The 19,988-nt window shown below is 44.4% G+C and overlaps 1 protein-coding gene across 4 annotated transcripts in view; it reads left to right on the top strand.

The window, feature by feature from the left end:
- The window catches only part of ACACA (acetyl-CoA carboxylase alpha), a 205,017-nt gene that overhangs the window by 69,974 nt on the left and 115,055 nt on the right, over window positions 1-19,988 (top strand). For all 4 annotated transcript variants that reach the window (XM_066636059.1, XM_066636060.1, XM_066636061.1 and 1 more), the window contains 3 exons: window positions 2,905-3,018; window positions 7,171-7,260; window positions 8,343-8,461. In XM_066636059.1, the coding sequence (XP_066492156.1) occupies window positions 2,905-3,018; window positions 7,171-7,260; window positions 8,343-8,461 (323 nt within the window). The remainder of the gene's footprint in view (window positions 1-2,904; window positions 3,019-7,170; window positions 7,261-8,342; window positions 8,462-19,988) is intronic.

Genomic DNA, 19,988 nt, shown 5'->3' with positions numbered 1-19,988 from the left:
TTGTGCTAGTCCAGACTCACGGTCTTTGCATCCCTACATAGCTGGGTGGGTGAGCCCCTGTGAACCATCAGGTGCTCTTGACATGGGACCAGGGCAGATGTGCAAAGGGATGTGTATGACTCTGTTTTTATTACCTGTGGGCACTGAGGCTTTATCTGTGTGATTGACCACTGGATAGGGAGGGTCACTTGATCTCTTAACTTGCATGTTGTTGGAAATCATGGTGGACCTCATGATCTAGTGAGTTGGCTCAGTGTCAAAATCTTTGTAACTGGTCAGTTTGGGGAGGAAGATAGGCAAACCACACCAATAGGGTGAAAATGGCCATGGCATCAAAATGATTTGGCAGTCAAAGAGCCCTAAAGAAAATAACTAGAGAGTCATGCAGAAGTTCAGAATCTGTTTCTCAGACGAAAGAGGTCTGCCCCCCTAGCATTTTCGGTGAGGTCAGGAGGAACCAGTGGGCTATCTGGGGGTGACAGATGCCTGCTAGAACCTCTGCTCCTCTTTTCCTCTAGCAGCTAACCACAAGGAGCACCAGTGCATATGGATCAGGAAATTCTTGGCTTGAATCCCAGCTGATGTTGACAGCAGCTGCGCTGTGCTAAACCTGGTTGTATATATCATCTGTGGGGACATGATAGGAGCATTGGCATGTCAAGGGTGTTTGTGCTGCCCTACTTCCTTAGTTCCAGGATTGATGTGAGGAGTTGGCCAACTGGGCTTCTGGCCAGGTGACCTAGGGCCATCAAAGGGACCATGACCTGCCCCTGAGGCCTCGTGGAAAAAGATGGCAGTCAACAGTATAATTGCCAAAAACCTGTCCCAAGATGCTGCTGCTATCACTATGACCAAAGAAAGCTTCCTCAAATCCCTTGTGGAGGCTTACTTCAGCAGCATTGGTGACCCTGAGTGATTTTTGGCACCGATGCTTCTCATATCTTTGTTTACAAAGCCTTTGTTGCTACTTGTGACACAGTTGAGGGAATGAGTGCATTGCATTAAAGTTAAAAAAAGGAGGGTGGGGCACAGTGGGCCCACATGGACTTGGTGCCAACATTGCTCGAATTCTGACTTGAGTACTGGGAGGTCAATCCATCCCTAATTCAGTTCTGATCTTGTCAGGTTGTCCTTTCCGCCTGGGCACATGTTATTACAATCTAGCACCAGCAATGCTACCATAGCTTGTGCTCATATTGTTAGCAAACCATAGATGTGGGGCAGGTGGAGGCAAAGGCAAGAGTAACACACTGCCGTCACTCTCTGTTCCCGCTTGGGTGCCAAAATGGTGAAGACAATCTTCCCCTTATCTCTATGGAAGAATGCCCTATCAGCTTGGTGGTTAATACCCTGCTTTGGCTGTAGTCAGTTGGAAGAGGGAAGCACTAATCAAACCACACTGAGCATGGGTTCCTTGGTCCAAAGCAGAACATATCACTTGGAATTTGTTGGGAAAACGAGACACAATGTGTAAAGAGGAGGCAGCAATATCTGCTAGCGGCTCCCCAGGGACTGATGGAAATTATTTTTTGCTTTTTAGAACTGAAATAAAATCTTGATTTGAGTCCTTTTTCTATTCCCAAGGTTACCCATCTTCAGATTCCAATTTAAATACCAGATGCACACCTGGAGAGCTCTCCTTAAGCCCATCTTTGTAGCTAGTGGCTTGGCTATATAATTAAAATAGTGGGGGGAAAGTAGACTGAGAAGCATCTAATTATCTCACAATAATTCTACCCCCCTGGAAGCTTATTTTTTCTTCGCTTTCCTCCTCTGTGCTATCCCAATTTCCATTCTGAAAGTCTTACAGCAGGGTGGCTGACTGGCTGGGAGGAAGAGAATATACCTTTTAAAAAAAAAAAATTCCAGTGCATGAGCACTAAAAATGAACGGGCGTTTGAAGCTGTTCTATGACCTTTTCTGTCTTCCACTGAATTGCCATCCGCGCCCTTGAACTATTCAGAATTACTGAACCTCTCAGCGGCACACTGGGGACACTGCCACTCTCACAGATGTCTTTATTGGGCTGCTGTTGGTATCGTGGAGAGGGCCTCTCACTTGCTCGCTGCCTTCTTGCTGGCTTTGAGTTTTTCTTGCTTGGCATGGGTGAGGAAGAGTTCCCTCCAGGGCTTCATTGCCAAGACAAGAGGTGCTGGGATTCAAGATTTCTCTGACTTGAAAGCCCTCTAAGGCATTTCAAGCTTCCAAATTTCCATTGGTTTCAGCGAAGGTTGCAAACCCTGTGCATGCTTCCCTGTGCACTTATCTGATGGAAACAGAACAACTTTCTTTCAGTAAATGTGCCTACTAACCAAGGCACAGCATAGTGACCAAGTAAACATCAGATGGCACAGCTTTTAGTTGAGTGCAGAAGATAAGTTGTAATTGGTAGGTCCAAGATTTGAGGGTATACCTGTTTTATTTTTGAGTCTGATTTGGTTAAGGATAAAGGAAGCATGGCTAATGACAGTCTTAAGGACTATATGTTGCCTTCATTTTAGAGCAGTGATTTTCAACCACTGTGCTCCAGCACATTGGTGTGCTGCAAATGGCCCACAGTTGTGCCCCAACTGTTTGGGGGACGGTCATTTATTAGTAGGGCCATTGGGGGATGTGAGCCCTCCAATAGCAGCATGGTGTGCCTGGTCAATTACTCAGCAACTGATGGTGTGTCATGAAAAATTTTAGCACCTTGTCAATTTGCCATGGGATGAAAAAGGTTGATAAGGCTGGTTTAGAGGCAGTCTACGTACTTGCTGCATGTGCAGAGAAGTTGCCCATTGGCCAGATCTCAACTGGTGCACAGATACAGGCAATTGCAAGATGAGGCCAGTAAATGTTGTCATTCTAGCACCTGAGCAGTATGCAGAACACCCAGCTGTTACCCACCCTTTGTTCACTCAGGTCCTCATCGCTTCTCACTTACCTTCATATGAACTGCGTCACAACCAGGTGGAGTCCATCTTCCTTTCAGCCATCGACATGTATGGGCACCAGTTCTGTATTGAGAATTTGCAGGTATGGGCACTATAATTTAATTCTCATGTTTAGCTTGAATGTTGTTGTACACTTTTTCAGATACTACAGCAGCATAAAATCAGAATATAAACAGAACATGGCAAATGGAAAGATGATATTGGCTGAATATGTGTATACTGGTAATATAGTTACTACCTTCAGTTCTGACTGTTTTTTTTCAGTGTGCAATTTTTTTTTTGAGACAGGCAGGGCCCATGAGAGGTGGGTAAAGGGGGTAATTTGTACCCAGGTTCACGGTCAAAAAGGAGGCCCAGAACCCAGAGGAGGGGGCCCAGACATTTCCTGGGATCTTACATTTTACAATCTCACCTGGATTCGCTGTCCATGGGGGATGCTGGGGCACTACTGTGGGTATAGCAGTGGCTGCTACCACAAGCCATATGCACCAGGCCAAGGAATGCATCCTTGACACTCCTTAACACAGTGTCAAATCTGGGAGGAAACTGGCTTGCTACAGTAGCTCTTTAGCATGTATATCTGCTTACCATTAAGGAGTGTATAGGAGGTCAGGGACCCAGCTGCAGAAGTAAGTTGAAGTACGTTTTGATACACAGAGGACACTTTTCATTCTAGTGGGACCCTAAAAAAGATGATGCTAATTTCCTGCAAGGATTTTTTATATTTAAAAGATTTTAGAGAGACTTACAGTGCAATCCTACCTTGCGCTGGAACAGGCAGGCCAGGAGGCCTGCGCTGTATACAGCACAAGATAGGGCTCTAAAGTGACTTGACCAAAGGTAAGGGGAAACTCTTACCCTTATCCCTGGGTAAGTCACTGTAGCCCCTATGGGTCTCCTCAGACTTGCACCACCTCCTGAGGTGGCACACGTACAAAGAGAACAGAGTGGCTTGAAGCTGCTGCTTTGTTGGGTTCCGGCATAAGAGCTGGGACCCAGGCCTGCCTCCTGCTCCCTGCCCACCCTGGGGACCACCCTTCGCCCACCCTACCCCCGCCCCAGAACGCCTCCGCCCTGCCCACCCCAGAGCCTTGAGTCAGCCAAGCTCGACCAACGCAAGGCTCCCTCCCCATCTTGGCGTGGAGGCTGGATTCAGCCTCTGTAGGCTGGCATGCATCTGCTGACTCTCAAGGAGGTGCAATTGTGCCTTAGGGCATATTTGTGACCCTCCTAAACCAGTGCAAGGGACTTGTGCTGGCCCAGGGTGCTGTTAGGATTGCGCTCTTAGGAGTGTGTTTTGTTTTCTATATTACTGTATCTAGCTGCCGACGCCATGTGGGCAGGTAGGACCTGGGATCTGCATCAGGAAGTCCAGTAGACCTAGACTCCAACAGATTATTCTGGCTGTTGCCACCTTTCCCCTGCCGTGTTTTACCCCTGTTGTGCCCACCCTGCTGCCACCCTCCACCATTCTGTTTTGCCCTTGCCCTTTGGGAAAGGGCCCCAAAGAATCTTTGTACCCTGTGATAAAATTCTTTTGAGAGGCCCTGGAGACAGGTCACCATGTTAGTCTGTTGCAGTGGAAAGCAATAGTCTTGTAGCTCTTTAAAGTCCAACACATGAATTTTAGCATAAGCTTTCATGACTACAGTCCAGTTCATCAGATGCATGATGGATAACTGGGGGTGATCCTCCATGCATCTGAAAAAGGTACAAACTAGTTCACAAAAGCTTAGACTGAAATGTATGTGTCTAGTCTTCAAGGTGCTATAAGATTTGTCAAAGCTTTTGTTGTTTTATCTCTGAGGTTTAAACAAGGCCTGTGAGATAAGTTAGCCAAAGGTAGAAGTTTTGAGCTGTACAAACTGGAACTCGCCTCAACCCAGATTTTCAATATAGGGCCTACTTTTAATTTTTTGCTATTCTTTTTTTGTCTCTTTCTGCTGCTTCCCTTTCCATGCCATCTAGGTAGGTCATTTGCACTGGCTGTTGACATGTATGTGTCCAGAAACAACCATTCTTGATTCTCCCCCTTTTCCGATTCTGCTTTTTAATAGTAGATAAGAAAAGAAAGCTTAAAAGAACATGGTGGCAGCTGTGGCCCATCCCTTTTCTAAGCATGGACCATGTTTCTCTGGTTGTAGTGGCAGTGGTGGGTGCAAGAGAAATGGAGCAAATAAACATCAGGCTCAGCAGGAGGCAAACTGAGAAATATGCCTAGGGACATATGTCAATTATCATTCCCAATGGCTCTCCAATGGAGAGGGAGTATGTACCATTATGTATCATGTAACATCAAGCCTACAATCCTGTATAAATTAGCCTGAGAGTTAATCCTGGTGGATTGACATCTGAGTGCATAGGGTAGCAGTCTAACACACCTTTTGCATTTAACTACAACATTTTTGAATCCCGTTTTTCAGTTTTTATACATTTGAGTTAAACTATTGCAACCCACTCCTGTTATGAAGACCAGTATACAGGTGGGACTTTGGTATCCACCAATTTGACTTACCACTGATCCACCTTTAAATGCCTTGTAACAAAAGGCAAAAAGCACTAAAATCCAATTTCCTACCTTCACGCTTTAAATAATTGTACAGGTTGAGCCTCATTATTTGTGTGGGTTCCATTCCAGGCACTCACGTAGATGGCAAAAAAACAACAGCACTATAGCTAATCAATTTAAAAAACAAGTCTCTTTGCTTGGTTGATTTAAAAAATCAGTGTATAAAAAATCTGTGTATAACAAGGCTGGACCTGTAATTTCATTCCATTAGATTCCATTATTAACCCCATCTAGTGGCTGAATGCGGTATAGCATCTATACCAATGCATTCTGGGGCAACAAAAGAGGAACAGGAAACCTGGAAGTGGGTCTTCATAGCAATTTTTCCACTGATTTGGTATCCACTGATTTTTTTTTTTTAATCCACTAAGCATTCCAGAATGGAACCCCAGTGGATAACGAGACACGACCTTATTAGCAGTCCCCTCCTCTTCTCTAAATTAATGTTTCCAAACTTTTCCCCCATCAATTAATGTTTAGGATGTACCTCAATCTTGTGGTGTAAAACGGAATATGAAAGTAATAACTGCATGCCCATAGAAGGTCTCACCCTTCACCGGTTCTGAGAATTGCTTCTGACTGGAAAGAGGCAAACCTAGAAGTGGGATTCATGCAGAGATGGACAACCTCCTCTGCAGGTTCATTCTGCTGTGCCTTTTGCATTAGGAGTGACTGAAAGATCCCGTAATACCTGATGCAGAGTTAGGGCATTACTTACCTTTCCAGTATATACAATGATAATCATCATCATAATAAACTGATTAGAAGGAGAGGAGGCGAGGCTAGAGCAGTGAATTGTACAGATGCTTTGCAAACAGCCTCTGTAGATGGATATTTGGGGCTCACAGGTACCTTTTAATTGTTTGTTGTTGTTGTTAAGGATGCTTATAAACTGCTTTTACATAAAGCCTGAGTACTGAGTACTACTGCAACTAAACATGGGGGGTGGGGAGACTGATAAGTGCCTATACCTTTTGTTGACTTGACACCAAAGTGAATATTTTTACCCAATGGTTTTTTTCTAAATTATTTTTAAAATAAGTTTTATCATTTCACTCTTTAAAAATAAATTGGTTTAAAATTAAATCTGAACTTAATGCAACTTAACTTTATCTTAACACTGAACATGACCCACTTATAAAAGACTACTTTTCTTTGTGAGAAATAACACTGGGCAAAACACATCTGAAAGTTGTTGTGCTGCATAATATTTATTTATTTACAGAATTTTTACCCCACTTTCTCTCCCTCCAATTGCTTCGGAATGGGAAAGGCGTGATAAAATTTTTTCAAATAAATAAATATTTGATGCCAAGTAAGCTCCTGATCTTTGCAATCAGCTCAGGGTGAATACTCTTATACTCAGGGTGCTCAGGGTGAATACTCTTATGAATACTCAGCTCAGGGTGAATACTGAATAAATGGCAAATATTTATGATTCACTCTACCCAATCAACCAAGTCATCTGCACTTTTATTTAGCAAGTATATAAATAAGAAATAGAATTTTAGAAATTTGAAATTAATGAATTAAATGTGCTCTTCCTCCTTTCTTTCTTGGTGATTTAAATCACTGAGTTGAATTGGTCTACTTTGGTTTGTGGCAGCAAAGAACGGATTAGAATTCAGTTTTGAAAAGCTGGCTGTCCTGTTTTTTCCCTTCTAGAAACTCATTCTTTCAGAGACATCCATCTTTGATGTACTACCAAACTTCTTTTACCACAGCAACCAAGTGGTGCGAATGGCAGCTCTGGAGGTAGGTTTTTCTTAATATTTAAAGAATTTGGACAACAAACATGTTGTCAGCTAGGTTTTTATTCTCCCTGCAGAAAGATGGGAAAATTTATGCAGGCTTTCTCTTAACTATGATGTATTCATTCAGCATGGCAAGATTAAGATTAAAGGGAGTGTGGGAAAAACTGCATAGGGTTGGGAGGCACACTAGTCCACAATGGCAGGTTTTACTGTGTGGGTGCCTGAAGGTAGGTAGGGGTGTGTGTGTGTGTGTGTGTGTGTGTGTGTGAGAGAGAGAGAGAGAGAGAGAGAAAGAGAGAAATCTGATGTGTATGCACTCATATGTGTACTACATCACTGTAGGACTGTGTGGGAGAAACTAATAAGTTTGGTAGCCATAGAGGAAGGGCAGCAAGGTTTCCAAACAAACAAAAACCCAAAGCATGGACCTCACAAAATGGTGTGATTTATTTGTAAAAGCTAGCCCAGCAGTTCCCAATCTTGTTGGCACCATGACCCATCTCATCCTCCACAGTGGATTGTGACACTCCTGGTGGTGCAGGGGACCCCTATTGTGGTTCTCGCTGGGCCAGTGACCCATTCTACTGGCCACCACAGGCCTCAGAATGACCAGTTTTTGGAGGCAAACTGGGAGTTGCCTCTGAAATATAGAAGCAGCTTTTGGAGGCTTCTGCAGGTTGCTTGCCTGGTGCAACCCGGAAGAGGCCTCCTGGGTCACCCAATGCCTCTGGAATGGCTATTTGGAGCCATTTGGGTTGGAAGGAGGATGCGGCCTGCAACCCACCTTACATGGGATCATGACCCAGTTTGGGAATGGCGGCTCTAGCCCACCCCGTCCCCTCCCCTTCTATGCTTCCTCTTTTGCTGCATTCATCTCTTCTGTTCCACATGCTGTGGTGGGGGCCGGTGGCATGGTGGAGGGTGGATACCCCCTCCCACTGAACTGCCACCTGTGGCAACCACCTCCATTCACCATATGGATGGGCAAGCTCTGTTAGGTATGAGGGAAAAGCATGTGGAATGACCATGTGAATTGTACCCCTCCAAGATAGTGGTTCTTCTCTTTTTGGTGTTTACTCCTAGGTGTATGTTCGAAGGGCATACATTGCGTATGAGCTGAACAGTGTCCAGCACCGTCAACTGAAAGACAATACCTGTGTGGTGGAGTTCCAGTTCATGCTCCCCACTTCTCATCCAAACAGGTTAGGCATGATCACAGGTACTTCTGAAGGAAGTGGGATGGATGTTGGAGAAGGGATTGTTCTTGTGCGGGGGGAGGTGTTTTTATGTCTCAGCTCTGTGGCATTGTGGGAAACCTAAGCCAATAAGAAAGATCAGAGAAATGGAGAATGCACTTGGTGTTTTGTTTACTTCAGATGAAGGAAGATTAGTTGAAGACAACGCACAGCGGCTGTGCTGAACAGGTGGTTTCTGAATCATTCCAGATGGTGTCTCGAGTTTCTCTGTCTGTCTGGCAACTGTGGAGAAACACAGGAGCCTTGTTTGGAAAAATAAAAGTAGGATAGGGAATCTTTTGAGGAACAATTTCTAGGCTTGAAATATAATGCACCTGACCATTCCTGTTTTGGCAGGTGACTAAAATGTGGGGACATTTAAGCAATTTTCAATAGCTAAAAGGTGGGACTTGCTAGCAGAGGTGGCAACTACTGCTCTCCCATAAGTCCTCAGTAACCGCACTATGTGATGATGTAGCATTGCTCCCAAGGTGGATTCTGGGAGGTGAAAATGGCATCCACCAGCTGCCCAGAGGAGTGCCGGTAATGTAGAAAAGTTGGCTGGAGGACTGCAGTTTCATTCACCCATCTTTCATTTCTTGCTAAAAGTTCTCAACCACAATATGCAGAAATTTAGTCAGTGAAGCTTTTCTCCTTCAATCTGTGAAAAGCATCCCTGGTTGAATTGCTGACTGTCAAGTTGCTGTTAAGGGCCCAAAGGAAGGGTGAAGTTTGAAAAAGTTGGGGGGAAACTTAAGTAGCTGGAACCTCCCATTTACTCTTAAGAGATCCTTGCAGGGAGTGGAGAAAAGTGTTGCTTTGCTCATTCAAAATCCTGTAAAATAACTGGAAAAAAGGTTAATGTTTGTGTTTAAAGCAATATTTAAACCGTTTTTCCCAAGCAGTACGGCTAGCCAGTGAGATAATGAAAAGTGTGCAGCAAAATGGAAGTCTCCTGTGAGCCCAAATTATCCCCCAATAGAGGAGGCTGCCTGCTGTGTCTCTGCATGCTGTAATGTTCTGGCCTTGCCTCTTTTTTCAGCTAGGCTTAGGGCTCACTCCTATCCAATTTTCCAGTGCTGGTGCATTTGTGCCAGTGGGATGTGCACTGCATCTTGTGGTGGAGGGGCAGTCACTGGGGCCTTCTGAAGGAATGGGAACATGTGTTCCCTTACCACGGAGCTGCATTGTGGCTACACCGGAGCTGGAAAGTTGGATAAGATTAGGCCCTTAGTCTACTCATGCAGCACAACGAAATGGTAGAATCCTAAGGTAGTAGAGTAGGCTGTATCATCTCAGCCTGCTGGTGGGGAGGGGGGAATGCCATTTTTGAATGCTAACCTAGCCAGTTCCCTCCAGTGCTTGTTTTCTGTTTGCAGGGAGACTCTTACATAGGGAAGCATTTTCTAAAAAAGGTGATTCCCCCACCTGTAGGCTAAAGTGGTACAGTCTAGTCAGTAACTTTCAGGAGTCTACCACCTCTTTCTGCTGTGTATATAGACACACAGACACCCTTTGCTTTCACAGGGGACAGGTAGTCTTGCTGTGTGTCTTGTTGGCTGGACTACCTAGTCATGTAAAAGTCATGTTGCACTGATGTAAAAGTGCAACAAAGCAAAATTATGAGTCACTGCTCTGGACCTATCTTCTTCCAGTGTTAACATTTAGTACAATGGCAGTAGCTCTCATGGAAATGCAGAGAGTGTGCTGCCCTCAGGGCAGATAATTATCCCTTGCACACTCTAACTCTCTTTTTTGATGCAAGAGCTTCTGATGTTAATTGGTGCTGAAAACTGGGGAGCAACTTGGAGGAGCTGGTGGGTGCTGGAGCACATTTGGGTCTTTGGTTGGGAACATATTGGATAAGGAATGTGTTGATACTGTCATGTCTCTCTCATGCCACTGGGAGCCACTGTTGATCCACAACAGATGAACCAAAACCAGAATTCCACCAGCCCTTTTTGGGAAAATTGCTATTTTCTTCTTCCTTTGTTTCCAAATATCCTTTGCCTTTTTATTTCATCCTCCTCCTCATTTTATGTTTGGCGGGATTGGCCGATGAGGCCCAGTCTTGGTTCATTGAGAATCCATCAGTACATCTCATGAAATGTTTTTTTCTTTTCTTTTTTTTCAAAACCTGGTTTTGCTTGAAATGAATGAGTCTTCCAAGCCCAGCTGCACAAAGATCTCTCTGCAATGATATAAATGGCCCATTGAATTTGGTCTCATCTGTTCTCTTCATCTTGACAATATTTGCAAATAATTGCATGCTATTTTGGAGGTATATTTATAATCCTGGACCCCTCCTCAACAACCTCAACTATTCAGCCTTCATTTCCCAACCCCTACCCTATTCCTGCCCCTTGATATCATTTCCTTTTCTCAGTAATCCCTATCACTTGGTGTATCTTTTGAGAGGCCTTTAAGTACCCTGCATCCATATAATTGGGCACAGCTAACTGGAGAATGAATGCACATTGGCTAATAACTGTGAGGCATTGGATGCTGCTCCTTCCAAATTGGGGGGAGCAGGGAGGGGAAGAAAAGTTATAGCAAGTGAGACAAGATTGTTTGCAGTAAAATGGATGTATGGCAGCTATATGGCATGGAACAGGGCCAGAGAGTGAACCTGACCTATAAGATTTTACAGGTCTCACCCCTTAATCACTGCAACATGCTCTGATCTACTGCTGTTCAAGGAGCTTCTCTGCTAGTCCTGTCTGGTTAACCGATAGTCATTGTTCTGCTTATATTGAATTTACCATAGTATAGTATAGTATAGTATAGTATAGTATAGTATAGTATAGTATAGTATAGTATAGTATAGTATAGTATAGTATAGTATAGTAACTGAAATTTTTGCCAAGTAATCAAGTATCACTTTGCCTTATCTCCCGGTCAATCAGAGGGCAGAGCCTTTCAACTCTGAATAGTTTCTCCAATAAGCTTAGGCAGGCAGCTGGTTAGTTGCTATAGTTACTTTCCTGGGACATTCCAGCCAAAGTTAACCTTTTATTCCCCTCCGTTTCCTTTTGCTGCTGCAACCTGATTCCCTTTTGCAAAGGCTTTGCTTTTGGCAGAGGTATTTTTTTTTCCCCCCAACACCAGGATGGGATCCCCTTTCCATTTGAAGCAACAATTCCCAGGCTACAATTCAATGCAGCATTCCTTAAGAAAAGTAATGGTATTTCCATTACCCATGGAAAGCAGTGGGTCTACTTCTGAATAAAAAGGGTTGCAAATATATGCAGCTGCATCTCTCTGCTGTGAATTGAATTGCACACTCTCAGTTATGTGTTATGGGTTGTATGTTGTATGTAGAGCTTCTGGCTTAACACACCAGACACCTTAATGATGTCTTTGATTCATGGTTCTCCTGCAGTGGTTGCCAACCTTTTTCACTTGCATATCCCTTGGCAGCCCATTTCCATAAATTGTACCCTTCATATTAGCAAAATGTTTGTAATTAATAATACAAGCCCTCATCTCCTCTCAGACTTCATGTATTCATCACATATTTTCTCTTTTCATCTGTTTGAAGAATGGAAGACTCTGCCTTTGCACTGTTTTGCACCAGTAGTGTACTGAGAAATTCTGTGTGATTGATCACTTTCCATATTATGTTTCAGCTTTTTTACTGTGCTGGTTTTCAATCACTGGTTCATAGATGAATTGTTGACCAAAAACTAGCTTATTGGTGGGGCTTTCACAGCCAACTAGCTACCTCCCTTCCTGCCTTGCTGGTCCTTGCAAGGCATTCTGGAGCAGGACCTGCCTTTTCCTGCCATTATTCCATTCTTTTTCAAGTACCCCTAAAGGTCCTGTTGAGTGTCCCTGGGAGTACGTGAATACCAGTTTGGGAACCACTAATTTACTGGTATGTAGTTTACAGTGCACTTACTCTGATAGTGTTTACAAAAAGGTGGTAAAGACCAGAATTTAAAAAGAATAAAAATGTATCTTATGATCTTTCACTATATTTTTAATAAATTAGAGACTACAGTTCTTAGGTAACAATTAGTGGTAGGTTATTTTTCTGGATCTGGCCTCAGGTAAAATCAGACAAAACTATAGTCAGACACCCCCTTAAGTTTAACCCCCAACTTATCTGAGGGTCATAGAAAATTCCATGATTGCTGGCTCAAAACCTGCCCTCGACTTATTTGTGGGGTTGACTTATAGGCGAGTATCTGCGGTATATGTGGATTGTGCGCCAAGAACTGCTAGTTACACTAATTGAGCAGATTCGCAAAATGTCTCTCTTGTACAATTCTGGTTCTGCTAGCAAGGGAGGGGAATGGATGCTGAATCCCCATGCCAACTATTGAGAACTTTATTCAGCTGCCCTTCTGAGACTTATTCCACACTTTCATGCATATCTTAGCAACCACAAAGACCAGAAACCTTTTTTGAAAATTGAAAGCTAAGATTAAGAACATGAGAACAGCCCTGCTGGATCAGGCCATAGGCCCATCTTGTCCAGCTTCCTGTATCTCATAGTGGCCCACCAAATGTCCCAGGGAGCACACAAGGCAACAAGAGACCTGCATCCTGGTACCCTTCCTTACATCTGGCATTCTGACATAGCCCATTTCTAAATCCAGGAGGTTGCACATACTCATCATGGCTTGTAACCCATGATGGATTTTCCTTCAGAAATTTGTCCAATTCCTTTTTAAAGGCGTCTAGGACAGGTACCATCATCATATACTGTGGCAAGGAGTTCCACAGACCAACTCCATGCTAAGTAAAGAAATTTTCTTTTTCCTATCCTAACTCTCCCAACACTCAATTTGAGCGGATGTCCCCTGGTTCTGGTGTTGTGTGAGAGGGAAAAGAGCATCTCTCTATCCACTCTATCCTTCCTGTGCATAATTTTGTATGTCTGTCATGTCCCCTCTCAGGCGCCTCTGTTCTAGGCTGAAGAGTCCCAAACGCTGTAGCCTTTCCTCATAATGAAGGTGCCCAAGCCCAGTCATCATTTTAGTCACTCTTTGCACTTTTTCCATTTCCATGATGTCCTTTTTGAGATGTGGTGACCAGAACTGGACACAATACTCCAGGTGTGGCCTTACCACTGATTTGTACAACAGCATTACAATATTAGCTGTTTTATTCTCAATACCTTTTCTAATGATCCCAAGCATAGAATTGGCCTTCTTCACTGTGCTGCTCATTGGGTCGACACTTTCTTTGAGCTGTCCACCACCACCCCAAGATCTCTCTCCTGATCTGTCACAAACAGCTCAGAACCCATTAGCCCAGTGATGGCGAACCTTTTAGAGACCAAGTGCCCAAACTGCAACCCAAGACCCACTTATTTATCGCAAAGTGCCAACACGGCAATTTAACCTGAATATTGAGGTTTTAGTTTAGAAAAAACTCATACATTAACATATTTTATCTACTATTACTTGTAACCAGTAATGAACTTTTCCTCTAGAACTTTGTCCAATCCCTTCTTAAAGGCATCTAGGCAAGTTGTCATCCTTACCTCCTGTGGCAAAGAGTTCCACAGACTAATTACATGCTGGCTAAAGAAATATTGGCAGGGAGGGGGTGGCTGCAAGACCTTGCCACTGCTCATTTTCTCAAACAAGAAAAATTCTTTTTTTAAAAAGCCCCACCCACAGAAGTGGGCTCTAAGGCTGCAATGCCAGCCACTCTTTCCTAGGAGTAGGACTCATTGACTCTAATGGGGCTTACTTCTGAGTAGACATGCACAGGAGCAGACTCCAAGGCTGCAAAGGCCAGCCACCCTTTCTTGGGAGTAAGCCTCATCCACTGTAATGGCGCTTATTTCTGAGTAGACATGAACAGGATTGGGCTCCAAGGCTGTCATCCTAGCCACGCTTTCCTGGGAGCAAGCCCCATTGACTATAATGGGACTGACTCCTGAGTAGGCATGCATAGGATTGGGCTCTCAGGCTGCCATCTTAGCCATGCTGTCCTGGGAGCAAGCCCCATTGACTAAAATGGGACTGACTCCTGAGTAGGCATGCATAGGATTGGGCTCCCAGGCTGCCATCCTAGCCACGCTTTCCTGGGAGCAAGCCCCAATGACTTTAATGAGACTTGTCCTTAGTAAGTAAGGACAAGCACCACATGCAGGGCTGGTGTCCCAAAGCCCACAGCAGCAGCTTTGCTGTGCCCGCCCACACGCTGCATGTGAGCTGCCCGCCTGACCTGACCCCAGACAGGGGAGGGAGAAAGCGCTCCCATTGGGCTGCTGGGCAGAGGGGCCGGTGATGTGAGAAACATCCCCTCACAGGGCCTCTCAGCCTTCCTCCTCCCCAGGTGGCCTGGCTAGATGTGGCGCCTTGGGAGCACACCTGGGTCTTTGGTGTCAGCCCCCCCATCTCCCTCTTCCCCCTGCTATCTGTTCCTTTCCCCCCCTTTGGCCTCGCCCCTGTCTCCTTTACTCCGGCTGCTGCCTAGCAGGAGAAGGCTGGTTTTGTGGCTGCGCGGGCTCCTCAGGTAGACGGGCTGCAGCTGCTTGCACCTCCCAGGGGTGGCAAGCCCAGAGGCTCGCACCTGGTAGCTGGGGCAACAGCACATGTGCCCACAAAGAGGGTTCTACGTGCCCTCTCTGGCACGTGTGCCATAGGTTAGCCACCACTGCATTAGCCTATATGTGCAGTTTTGATTTTTTGCCCCAATGTGCATTACTTCACACTTACTTTGAAATGCATCTCAGATTCTCAGTAAGCTGAAGTGGGTTCTGTGTGAGCAGGGTGATGGAGTAAACAGGCACTCCTTCTCCCAGGGCATGCTGCACCTACAGCATTACTTTTTCTAGAAATTAAGCACTGCTTACATCTATGTCGAGATTGAAGAATGCACATAGAGCAGTACTGAACCATGAAATTAACGTACATGAGGTATCCCAAGTAAATCTTCATTGTATAGCAACTCCCAGCATCTATCAGAATAAAGACAAAACTCTGTGCCCATGCCATACAAATTCTGCAACCTGTATAAATTATGTAAGAGTGTACGTGTGAGAACTTAATTCTTTTCTGCAGTGACCATTTTGCCTCTTCTAGCCTTGCAAATGGTAAATTGCTACACCAGGTGCACAAGCCTCCGATTTAGGAAATAGAAACCTTCACATCTCTGGCTTCTGCCATTTCTATAAGCTTTGGCCATACACTTCCAAGCACATCTTTGCAATCTTAAAGTTTAGAAACTATTTCTTAAAAAAAAACACACACACACAAATGCAAAAGGCTGAGACTGTAGTTTGGTGACAGAGCACCTGCTTTGGATGCAGAAGTGTCAATCTATGACAGCACCAAATGGGGCTGGAAAAAGCCACCTTTTTCTGGAAAAATCCTGGAGAGTTGCTGCCAGTCGGCATAGACAATACTTTTAAAAGGACCCAGGCTCTGATGCAGGATAAGGCAGATTCTGTGTTCACAGAGTGCAACAAATACAACATCCTGCACTTTTTTGTGTTCCTGTGGACATGCCCACAGAACTTCCACTGCTCCACTGGTTCATCAGGCCTAAGGGTATCACTTGAGGGTTTCATGTTTTTAGCCTGTCAAATCACAAAAAGCTGATTCATCAACTTATGAAAACACACTTAGCATATATTTGCTTGTGCAGAATTTACTCTTTTTGTGCTTGTTATGGAAGGGTGAAGCAGAGATGTTCCCTTGGATGCCTGAAAACCCTGCTTTTGTCCTTCTCTGGGTGAAGGCCTCCAAGAGGCTCACTCAAATCAGCTTTGGTGGCATAACAGTGAGAAACTTGCTGTTTTCTTTTTAAAGGCATTGATCACTGAGATTCTCAAGATGCTGAATTTTGTTCCCCAAACCAAATTCTCATTGTGGAACTGCAGAATACACAATTCCTCCTAATTCATTGTTTTAGAACAGGGGTGTCCAAAGTTTTTGGCTGGAGGGCCACATCATCTCTCTGACACTGTGTCGGGGGCAGAGAGAAAAAAAAATTAATTTACATTTAAAATTTGAATAAATTTGCATTAGTTTACATAAATGAATATATTAAAGATGAACTTATATGAATGAATGAAGGTCTTGCAATAGCTCAAGGCCTATAAAAGGCCTTGCACAAAGCAAGGTTGACCTTTCCTTTGCTGTCTCTGCTGCATCACAGACATGAAACAGCAAGCAGTGGAGGAAGCGCTCATCCCACAGCTCATGCGAGAGGTTAAACAGTTGCCCTCATGCTGAGAGCGGTTGCGTTGGGCCAGTGTGGGCTCCAGCAAATCTCCGGAGGGCCAGAGGCTCATTGGAGACTGGGGGCTCCCTGAGGGCTGCATTGAGAAGCCTCGAGGGTCGCATGTGGCCCCAGGGCCGGGGTTTGGGCACCCCTGTTTTAGAAGATGGCCTCATCGGTTCTGGAAGAGACTGCAATAGCTGCGAAGATGATGATACATATATATTTTTTCTCAAGGGTTGCAAACTAAGAGGGAAATGTGCCTGACCCCCTCCCCACCCCTACTGTGGCTGTCCTATTGCTCTATGGGGACCTACTTGTAAGATTCAAATGCCTGGTGAAGTAGAAGCATCTCAGTGGGCTTCAATTGTTAGCGAAACAATCTTCCCTTCATCAATCACTCAACTTTTGATATGAAATCAGTTGTGGTGTCTTGTGGCTCTAGGGACATGTTAAAACCTGGAGGGATGAGTGAGAATTCTCAGGAGTATATCATTAGGATGCCCAGAGTTCCCCCTCTTTGTTGTGGATGGGGGGGGGGGGAGACGCCAGTGCATATGGGGAGGTGAGCACTTCCAGGACACCTGTAAATCCCTGTAGTTTTGTGCTGCGGGTTTGATGTTAATTAAGCAGCAGGTAGCAGTAATTTGCCACCACTGCCTTGGCTTGCCGGCTTGTGAGAGGGCAGTCTCTTCCAGCAGAGCAAAGGAAAGGGAGTTATTGAAAGGGGGCAGCAGGCGGAATAGAGTTCTGGATAATGTTATGCAAATTGGCAGACTAGAGTGGAGACAGAATTTAAAACAAACATTTCCAGGCATGCTCAGGAGGGCCTTTGTGTTCTGGATACCTCTGCAAGAGACTGGCAAGCAGGCAGGTGGGGAAGAGAAAGCAAGAGAAATGCCCCATAGTTCTGAACCAGAGAAATTTCTTAACCCCTGGGGTGGTTTGGTGTTTGTTTTTCAGAGCTTATATCCCGCTTCTTTTGCAAGAGTGGCCCAGAGGGGGCTTGATTTCTCAAATGAATGAAAGCAAAAAAATTTATTAAATAAGCATATGCAACTTTTGGACAAAAAGATTAACAAGGTGATTTGCATGGCAGCATTAATGGATATATGGTTCCCTGTCCCCAAAGGCATTTGCAATCTTTAAAAAAAAAAAAAGATGCAAAAGAGACACCAACAAAGAGTGATTGAAAAAGATGCTATGCTGGTGTGATTGCTGCTCATTATTTTGTAGTTGAATTTTGAAATGCAGAAAAATTTGAACAAAAGAATTGATAGCAAGCAACAAAAAACATAAAGAAAACAAGAATCAAAAGATGGCACAAAACAAAGCAAAACAAGATTCTTTGCAGTGACAGATGATCAGCCAACCCCAGAGTCTGCTTTAGAAAAAATCCTCTTGTTTTCCTTGGCTCCTGGAGGAATATAAGGTAGAGACCAAACAAGCCTGTGTTGGGAGCGAATTCCCACAAAATGGTTGCCACAGTTGAAAAGGCCCTCTCTCCCTGGATGCCTGCTGAACGTACAAAATTCAGAGGCAAAGCCAACTCAAAATACTGTATGTTGTTGCCCTAGGCCACCTACCCTTTAACACCCCAGCATATGCAGTGAAGTAATTGTGGTGTTCCCTCTTAAGCAGTCTCTCACTTGTAAACCCCCTCAGTAGAGAGAAAGAGAAGGGACTGCAATCAGGAGAATAGGATGTGTGCAGAGGGGCCCCCTCCACTGCCGTTTGTATAAAATAATGTTCTCTCAAGGGGCTGGGATGGGCACTAGATGTGGCCCCCCTTTTTCAGGGCTTTCCAAGCTAGCCTTGCACTTCTTGTGTTATTGTGGGGAGAAAAAACACAGCAGGGCTCAAGATTGAGCTGGATATGTTCCTGAATTCTCTTTGGGATGAAATATGTACATTTCAAGGCCTTCACTTTTGGGAGTGTACAAGCAATTCCCATATGAGTTGTTGCACACATACAGCTTGCATGCGTTTTGTATTTGTGTATTATGTGTAAGTGCAGAATGCACGTGCAGGAAAGCACAATGCACACAGCAAAATAGCACACATGAGTGACCATCCTATATGCTAATTAATACACAACTTGTATGCAAACGTCTACACGAATCTGTTGATTTGGTTTGAAACTCATGTGAAATTGTCCTTGGCTTCATCTGGGCTGAGAAGATTTGTATCTGTGGAGCTTCCTTATACTGAGTCAGACCCTAATCGGCCTAGTCCAGTATTTACCTAGAATTTGGGAGAGCTGCTGCCGCACAAAGAGTTCTTTCCTCTTTCTTACCCTTGTTATGTTTTAGATCATGATCTTTCAACTGCGAAAAGGTCCCAGCACTAATCCGTGGTAGCATTTTTAGGTATGGCTTGGAAAGACCTCTATTTGAACTCCTGGAGAGTTGCTGCAGGTGTAGACAATACTTGAGGTCAGTGGACCTCTAACTTGGTAAAAGGCAGCTTCAGGCATATATACAGCCGAGCCACAAGCCTTCCATAAATAAGGTCCCAGGTTCAATCCCTGATGGCAGCTTTGGTAAAAGCTGGTGAATAGCCTCCTGAAAGAGAGCCACCTGGAGAACCGCTGATAGTGTAGACCAGTACCTCTCAAAGTGTGCTCCTGGGAGCCCTGGGACTCCCTGAGACCTCTTCAGGGGCTCCATGAGTATACTATAAGTGGCTGGCATCTACTTGGCACTGTGCCACTCTGTGCACGCACCGGTTCTCTGAGACTCCCCTAGACTCTACACATGTGCCGGAACTGCTCTCAAAGACTCTAGGAGAGTAAAGGGCTCCAGAGACCAAAAAGCTTGAGAACTACTTGTGTAGACAATACTAAGCAATGTGGATCAATGGTGTGACTTGGTTTAAGACTTTCCTGAATAAGGCCATCTCCTTGACAAGACTTGCGCCAAAAGCAAGTAATGGTTCTGAAGAGAGTGGAAGGTGATGTTGTCTTTCATGTGGGTGAGCACATGTGTCTTTTTCAATTTCCTATTGCTTTGGTCTAATTGGTTGGACTGGGTTGTTGGTTTGTTTTGTTTCTGGTTTTTTTAAAAAAGCAATAAAAATCCATCGAAACCTGTTCAACCAGAACTGAAAGAAACCTACACACATCAAGCAATGAGCTTGCTATCAAATTAACTTTTGGGGGCAATAAAAAGTAGTCTCCACTCTAGCCTTGGTATATGGGTTTTGTTTGTGTTCACATTCTGTTAATCAACCCTTTTTGGACAACTAGAAGGAATTTTTTCCTTGGGACTCACTGGCTGTGGAATTTTATTTGCCTCCCCTTTTGTCT

This window comes from Tiliqua scincoides, chromosome 8, assembly GCF_035046505.1.
Source record: "Tiliqua scincoides isolate rTilSci1 chromosome 8, rTilSci1.hap2, whole genome shotgun sequence".
Classification (NCBI taxonomy): domain Eukaryota; kingdom Metazoa; phylum Chordata; class Lepidosauria; order Squamata; family Scincidae; genus Tiliqua; species Tiliqua scincoides.
This window is presented reverse-complemented; position numbering and strand designations above follow the sequence as displayed.